General features: G+C 45.2%; 1 protein-coding gene across 1 annotated transcript in view; it reads right to left on the reverse strand.

The window, feature by feature from the left end:
- The window catches only part of TP53BP1 (tumor protein p53 binding protein 1), a 53,516-nt gene extending 51,745 nt beyond the window's left edge, over positions 1-1,771 (reverse strand). The window contains exon 1 of the mRNA XM_018566463.1: positions 1,657-1,771. Coding sequence (XP_018421965.1) covers positions 1,657-1,771 — 115 coding nt within the window. The remainder of the gene's footprint in view (positions 1-1,656) is intronic.
- Between the last annotated feature and the right edge of the window lie 7,243 nt (positions 1,772-9,014).

A 9,014-nucleotide genomic window follows, 5' to 3' on the forward strand; every position in this document is an offset into this window, starting at 1 on the left:
CCAAAAGGAAGGACAGTGTCAGCACCAATTCAGAGATGATTTGAGGATCTACAGCTGAGTGATAAACAACTAAGCTAAATTTTTGATAATAGAGTTCATGGTGGTGGCTACTGGAAGCTTTTTGCAAGACATTATGGCAGCTTCTACAACTTCTTCAACACTGTTGTTAGATTCACCTACTTCTATCACGTGCTGGCCAAATATGTCAAAAATTTGACAACCTGTTATAAAAAATTAAGCATAGTATAAGGGTTTATAACTGTACGTTATTTTTTGCATCACTTTGAAACCCAACCAAATCTATGTTACGAAAATTAAGAAGTAAGATTAAATGCATTTATTTTGTGTTGCTAAACCATAGTCTTGGTTGTAATCTTTGAAGTACCTTACAGAACACGTTATCCTGAGCCGATACTGTAGACTGTGCTGGTATGTAGGAAATATCAAATACTTCTGTCCAAAGCATTGAAAAGATGCTTCTGTCCAAAGCATGCAGAAGCTCCAGATTCAGTCTTGCGTTGTTTGTGTTTCAAGAGGTTCTAAGACAGGGGTAGCCAAACTCCGGCCCTCCACCTGTGGTGAAACTACAAATCTCATGATGCATCTCTCTCCAGGAGTCATGTCTGTGGCTGTGAGAATCTTCCAATGCCTCATAGGATTTGTAGTTCCACCACAGCTGGAGGGCCGGAGTTTGGCTACCACTCTTCTAAGAGGTTAGTCTTTCACAGTCAGGAGCTAGACCTCATTCCATGGCAACTACGCCTTTAGCCACACCACCCGCTGACAGCGCTCTGACACCGCTGATTACAAATAGATACAGGGGTGTGGAAATTTTTGAAAAAACTACTTGTCCAAGAACTAAAGCGGGGGCCGAATCTACTTGTCCCTCATGACAATCTACTTGTCCTGATACAAAAAAAATAATTTTAACCAAAACTGTATTTAGCAGTGCTAAGAAGCACTTCTCATTGGTCAGTGCTGTCAGGTGACTGCGCTGACCAACGAGTGCTTGAATTTTGCGAGCGAAATTCAGAATACATGGAACAGGTACAGATAGTACACCCGCACTGGTGGAAGGGAAGGACCGTTTGCTGAAAGGTAAGTATAGTGGGAGGGAGATTTGTGCGGGTAATTCCATTTTCCCAAATTACTTGGGAAAGTGAATGTACCCTTTAGGGTTGGTGCAGACTTCGGGATTCCCGGGACGTGCGATCGTGTGCGGTGGCATACAGCGGTTGCATCCGCATGTATGGGGTTACATCTGGGTGACAAATCGCTGAAAAAAAGGTAGCTGTACCTATTTTCACGACATGCACCGCGCAGTGTTTTCAACTATGATCGTGTGTGATCGCCCAGGCGGTATTGCAGCAGGTAAACGCGCAATCTGCTTGGCATGACTGGGGTGCCATTAGAAAATAATGGCACTGACAGCACGATCGGCGGTGGTGTGCGATTCCGTGACCACCCAGCCATCCGCTCGATTTTGTGCACGATGACCAGGCAGTCACGGATCGCACACCCCTGCCGATTGTGCTGCCAGTGCCATTATTTTCTAATGGCACCTAGTCGTGCCAGGCAGATTGCGCGTTTTCCTACTGCAATACAGCCGTGCCTGTGCGATTACACACGATCGCTGTTGAAAACATTGCGCTTCACACTCTGTCCCCGCTCTTAACGCTTCACACTCTGTCCCCGCCCCCCGCTCCGTCCCCGCTCTCAGCGCTCCACGTTCCGTCCCCGCCCATCCGCTCTCGGCGCTCCACGTCCCCATGCTCGCTAGCACGTAGGCCTAGGAAAAATAACAAACGTTACGATGTCCTGCTCGGCCGGAGGAAACACAAAATAACTGAGGTGTGCTAGGCTGGTACTCTTTTTATTCTAGGTGTGGGTGATGTGTTTCCTGTTTCCGGTGGGAGGAGCCTATCTCTCTAATGCTGTCCTGGAAGGTGACTAGAGAAAAAGCACTTGCACGGCGCCCGGAACTACATGTCCCGAGCGTCGGGCGATACGAATTCCACACCCCTGCAGATATAAAGCAGACAGTGACTCTGCGCAGCACAATATGAATACAGCAAGACATATAGCTACACAGTAGGAGGAATGGCCATCACAATGCTGTAATAGAAGCTGGCTCCAAATTCATTTATTTTATTGGTGGGGTTCTTTATAAGCAACCAGCTAGGGCAACCATAGAGCTGAATGGTTTCTGTGCGTTTAGAACATGCTATTGCACAATGCACTGCCAGGCACTAGGAGTGCCGCCATTCATTCTGAATGCTGCAACACGCAGTAATGCAATACTGTGCATTATGTTGAAGTAGTGCATACTCATTTTTTTTTTCCAACACACAGCAGCCCACGCTATTGCGGTACAGTTAGGAGGTGCGGTGGGGTTCCATTCAGAATGCAGCGCACCAAGCATTGTGTATTGTGTGAAAGCATGAAAACAGTGCTTTTAGCGCAATGTTATAGTGTGAATGGGCCCTTAGTAAAACAGTACCATGTGCAAGCTGGCCATACCCTTTACAATCTGACTGTACAATCTCCTTTAGATCAACCAATAGTTATGTAGTACGAGAACCTGCCTGACTGGATACAAATTTAATGGATTGTTTAAGCCTTTCCTCATATTAGTTTTAGTAAATCTCAAGGAGATGGTACCGAAATTGTGCAATCAGATTGTATCGTTTATGGCCTGTTACATTGTACAGTACGTTCGGCAAATATTCCTTTTGCAAGGAAAAATGATATATACATACCATACTCCAGACCCTTGGTTCTCAACTGATGGGTCATGACCCAAAAGTGGGTCACGACCCCGTGCTCAGTGGGTCACCACATGCCCTTCACTTTTCTTGGTGAGAGGCTCCTCAGACTCCCCCTAGCTTACAGCTCCCTCACGTGTCCTGTAGAGGTGCCTGGACCGGAGTGACGTCACATTCTGGCTTCCGGCACCTCTACAGGACACACAAGGGAGCTGTACCAGCAATACACATATGGATGGAGCTCCATCACAGCACACCAACCCACACTGGACCCCAGGCTGACTATCCACTCCAGTTCTCGTAAGATAGGGAGACTGGGTGGATCTTATAAAAGAACAAAAAAAATGTATTTATTTTTGGAGTGTGTCTTTGTGTGTGTGAGAATGTCTGTGTCAGTGTTTTTGAGGGCCCATTCACACTAATACCGTTCGAATAACACACCACGCAATCGCACCTACCTCGCATTCTGGTGCAGGAGGTACGTTGCATTGCCATTCATTTGAATGGCACCCCAAACGCATCTCCCACCCACAGTTTGATCACCCACACTGGAACGCACGCTACCGCAATGCCGTACGTTCCAATGCGGTGCGACTTGGGTTAAGACTTAATGACCAAGGACAAATGTGGGTCCTTAGGTTACACAGGTTGAGAACCACTGCTCTAAACCACTCTATACAGTAAAAAGGCCCTGGACACATCAGTTGGTAATAACATCATTATGATCCATTGCATTACAGTTGGCCAATAAAATTTGCAATCTGTTGCGCTAAAGAATGCAATCTGTGCTGCATTATGGTGGAGAATCATAATCCAATCATCACTGACATTTAAATTTTTTCTATTACAAATATAATTTAGCAAGCCCAAATGGGCTTAGGAAATATCCACCAAGCACACAAATTCTGGACATTGAAGATTCTCCTTGGACCAATAGAAGATTATTATTATTATCATCCAGGATTTATACCGTTTGCGCAGCACCTTATAAGATAAGAAAGCAAGGACAACATGTAAGGATTTTGCTCCTTAAAGGACAAGGAATAATTGTTGGCAGTTTAATTAAATACCGCAACCCCTCTCAGTGCTGCCCATCTTGACAAATACTTACCTTGCTCCTTGATACAGGGATTTTATCTGTACGGTTTGCCTGGCGTCAAACAACCTTTCCAGCAAAAACGTCCCCACTGGCTCCTCCAATCACTGTACGTGTGTGCCACGGTCCCATTCATTTCTTTGGTGTAAACCATACTCATGGTGGTCTTCCAACAGAGTACAGCTTACCCATAGAAATGGAGTGGGACCACGGTGTGCATGCACACAAAAAATAAGAAGGTTCTCGCTTGAAAGGCTTTGTGGCACTGGTCCTAGTGGGCAGTACTCAGGAGTTAGTACTCCACTTACTCTAAGTAAGTTAACCTGAACTCCATCATGGATCCTAAATTGTAACTGTGGTCTGACAGGTTCAATCCAAATGAGAGTTCTGTAGGTCTCAGTGCCGGTCAGGGTGGGTGTGAAGTAGGCGCCATTACTAACCAGGGGCATGGTTGGGGCATAACAAAGAATGTCCACCCATTTATCATCTGCCCCAGAAGTCAGCTGTGTCAAAGTTCACATGTTATAGCAGAAGGAGCTCCAAACTATGTCTTGTAGAAAATGGGCCCCTAAACCCTAGCAGGAATATTATGTCCACCCATTTCCATCAATAAAAACATTACAGACGATATAATCCTCCCCCATTCTCTGTCTCCAATGGAGAGATTTCCATTAAATAGTGAAAATATTCTTTAAAAGGTTTGTAAGGCGAGTGTGCTATACAGTGCCAATATGCTATGGAAACCTGCATATTACACAAAATGTTTCTGGGAGGGCGCATATTTTTAGCAGCTCAGAAGGAAAGGCTAAACCCATTGGTCACCTTCGCTCCACATAAATCGCAATGTAAATACCTTCTTTTTTAAAGATTTTCTATGGTGTCACATGACCACAAAGCTCCAGCTAATGTGGAGGGCCGACACCAACACTGAATTCCATAGAGCAGTGAGTGACATCACCCGCCAGTGTCAGAGGAGGAAGACAGTTCCCTCCCACCAGCCGTACATTTACACATACCGTAGGAGCAGATCTGCAGTCACATGATCACATAGAAAAACTTTCAAAAAATCATTTTGACTTGAGTTGATAAAATGTATGCAGGGTGAAGGTGAGATAAGTTTATTGCTTGGATTTTCCTTCTGCTTTAAAGTATATTTGAACACAATAGGAGGAAATTTACAAAGACTGGAGCAGACAGAATATGGAGCAGTCGTGCAAAGTGACCAATCAGCTTCAATCTTCAGTTTGTTCAGTTAAGCTTTGCAAATGAGAGCTAGAAGCTGATTGGTTGCCAGGGACAACTACTCCAGATTCTGTCTGCCCAGTCTTAGTAAATTCCCCTAAGTTGAACTTTGAATTGTAATAAAGTAATTAGGGACATACCGGATATACCGATAACGGTATCTGTGCCGATCCTGGGCATTTTCACGAGTACTCAAGTACTCTGCTACTAAGCACAGATACCCGGGACCCCCGCACAGCCCTCCTAAGACCCTGTAGACATCAGGTCACCACCCCAGATCAACACAGAGTATGTAGCTTCATATTATTCTGCATTGCTATATAATGAATTGGTGGGATTTGTAGTCCTCTATAGCTGGTGCCATTCTGCATTGCTGTATTATATATAGCTGGGATTTGTAGTCCTCTATAGTTGATGGTATTTCAGCATTGCTGTATAATGTATTGCTGGGATTTGTAGCCCCTCTACCGCTTGAAGTCAGTGGCAGAACTACCAGGGTGGCAGCAGTTTCAGCTGTGACCAGGCCCTGGCGCTTTACCACTATCCTAAAATCATTAGTCTGTATTGTTTGACACACATTAAAAAAAAAGTATCAATTATTTTGTAAAAAAGTAAACAATCACTAGCTTTTTTTTTATGGTCACACGACCACACAGCTGTCATGTTCCTTCTATATAGTGCGGGGGGACAGGAAGTACTTTCCCCGTCTGTGCGCTGCTCCCATTCTGAGGTCCTCACTCCTACTGGTTGCAGCTACAAAAGGCAGGCTGTGATTGGCTAATGGTTCACAGCCATTGTCACAGCTGGCAGGATCACCAGATATTTTTATAACAAAGAAATACAAAAGGCTACAGTTTCATACACATACATAGCAACTAGGAATGTACCGATACTAGTATCAGTATCGATACTGAGTATTTTGGTGTGTACTTGTACTCACCCAAATGCTCCCGATACTTATCCTGGAACTGGGAATTCTTGTATCAGGAAGCCAGGCAGTGAATCATTGCATGCCGCGTGGCTTCCAGATTGGCTGGGAAGTCGCACTCCATTCTCCCTCATCACCAGGAAGCATGGAGCTGGCTTATCGACCTATCAGGAAGCCGGGGGGCAGGTAATGACTCACCCCCCCGGGTCCCTGATTGGTCGGGAAGCTGGCCAATCAGGAAGCGGGGCGGCGAGTCATTACCCATCCCCCGCCTTTATGATTGTTCAGAAAGGCGGCCTAATGCTTCCTCGTCACCTGGTCACGAGGGAGCATGGAGCCGTCTTCCCTGGCTAATCAGGAAGCTGGGCAGCAAGTCATTACATGCCGCCCGGCTTCCTTAATAGGACTTCCGGTATTAGTATTCGGTATCGGCGAGTACAGAAAAACAAAATATCGGTACTCAAAACCAAAAACCAGTACATTCCTAATAGAAGCACACATCTGCAATCATAGATTCCAGGGTCATATACATTTAAAGAGACATTTCTTCAGCGGGTTACTCCCTGATGAAGGGGATCCTACGTGTCCTCGAAACGTCGCACTGAGTGAGCTATGCTACTTCTTTTGCATGTACGTCAATAAATAAACGTATTCTACCTGCTGTTGGAGTGCCGGTGTCCACATTCTTTTATTTCTCCAGCGGGGACACACAAATAAAACCCATTACTTGTCATTCTCTGCTCTAACAAAAACTCTATTCAGGAGGGGGGAATGTATCACAACTGGAGCAGCTGAGCATGGCAACCAATCAGCTTCTTCAAATCTTAACTGAACAAACTGAAGCTGATTGGTTGCCATGCACAGCTGCTCCAGTGTTGATAAATTCCCCCTCTGCATGTTTACTAAAAATACTTTAATAAAAAAACAAAAACAAAGCATAGCAATTCAGAAATAAAAGGGCAGAATACATGTTGTGATGATGTTTCGCCTGTGTTAAGCTCACCACACACCTTACAATCTGACTGTACAATCTCCTTTAGATCTACAAACATCTATGGCCTTCCTGCCTGGATAGTTTACACCATACACATTACAATCTGGCTGTACAATGAACTTTAGCTCCGCCAGAACTACGCATGTAATAGGGGGCCACACCATATCATCCAATCACGCAGGCCCTTGCACTACATAGTTGCTGGCCGATCTAAAACAGATTGTACAATCAGATTGTAAGGTGTGTGATGATTACCTTAAAGTTGCTTGTATAGTCAGTTGATTGTACAAAGATTGTAAGGTGGGTGATGAGCTTAAAGTTGCTTGTATGGTCAGTTGATTGTAAGATGTGTAATGATGACCTTAACGTTGCTTGCATGATCAGTTGATTGTACGATCAGATTGTAAGGTGCGTGTGTGTGTCTGCTTTAGACCTGATCAGATTCTACACATACTGATGACATGACTCATCTGTTTCATCAATAGATTCGATCACAATACGAGCACGAGGTTTGCATGCACAGCCCCCTCCGTGTCGTATATATACAGTGCACCCAGCCTGGCTCCTACGTGCTCTGCCTGTACGCATGCACACCCCCTTTGTTGCCTCTGGCCTACATATGGGAAGGTGCTTGGAGCGCAGTCATACATCGCATTTATCCGCCGGACTCACGTTTTCTGCATCCCCCAACACAGGCAGAGTCCTGCACGGCTCAAGCTGGGCTATTCTGCCCACAGTAGCTGCTGGAAAGGAGCTCAGTGTCTGCCAGCACACGGTGACTACTGCCCGGGAACCACGTCACCCCCCCTACCTTCCTACTGGACGGAGGCTGTAGGAGGAAAACGCAATGCCCGCACTGATTGGCTGAGTAGGAAGGAAATCCCGCCTCTCTCTATAAAGCTCGGCCTCGCCATGGTTACTGTTGCTAAGAGGCATAGTGCTGGCGGCCGCCCACTGGCTGATGAGAACCTGAGACCTTTAACCCGTTCAGTGACGCCAAGAATGAATGAGCTTGTGCTGCGGTGCGGAGCCAGCGGGTGATCGGAGCAGAGCCTAGAGCCGTCTTCGTGAGAGCGTGGTCTGGTCACATCTGTATAATTTCTCGGCTTTCCGGAGACATTACCGGAGACATTACTGAAGACTTGTCTGACTCCCCCCACCCCGCACTAGGCAGGGAGCACACAGGAGCCGAGTGTAATGTGGGACATACACCAGATTTTCACTGACGTGCCTACGGCGCTCGTTCATCACAAAATAGATCCACCGTACAAAGATCGATGTTTAGAATATTAACGTTAGATTTTGATAATGAGAATACAACAGGTAAGGTTTGTCCCGAACACAAATCACAGTCACAGCATTAGAAACATAACAATTACCAACATTATCCTTCAGACCTTTCCACCCATAAGATCTAAATCGATAATCCCTTTAAATCTACTCACTGGTTGGAAATCGAAAGAACATGAATTATTATTATTATAGAGGATTGATTTATCTCTATTATAGAGGATTTATATATCCCCAATAAGCTGTGCAGAAGCTTTACAATACAAAGGTAGACGGAACAGAGTCAATACAAGATGGTTAGGGGGCCTGATCCAGAGAGCTTACAATCTAAAAAGGAGGAAATTATGGTTTTTGAACACCCAGCGTTAGAGAAGATGAAAGAGCAATCTTTACATTGAAATAATTTATCCTTGGAGATACCATCAGCTATCTAGTGGAAGGGTCTCTCTGATTTTATACAAATTGGACGGATTGTCTAGTTGTGTCCTTATATCAATGGTGTAACTATAGCCATAGCAGCCCATGCGGCTGCTATAGGGCCCGAAGTGGGCCCCACAAAGGAGGTTGTCTGATGTCACCATTCCAGAAGAGCAGAGGTCAGATGCACAGGGTCATGCTTACTCACAGATCTTTGCATCCCCCATCTGTTAGTAAATGTATTGCATTTAGAGCTTCTGGTCATCGATTATTTTTTCTTTA

The sequence above is a fragment of the Nanorana parkeri genome, unplaced genomic scaffold, assembly GCF_000935625.1.
Source record: "Nanorana parkeri isolate BGI_ZX_2015 unplaced genomic scaffold, ASM93562v1 scaffold951, whole genome shotgun sequence".
NCBI classification, from domain to species: Eukaryota; Metazoa; Chordata; class Amphibia; order Anura; family Dicroglossidae; genus Nanorana; species Nanorana parkeri.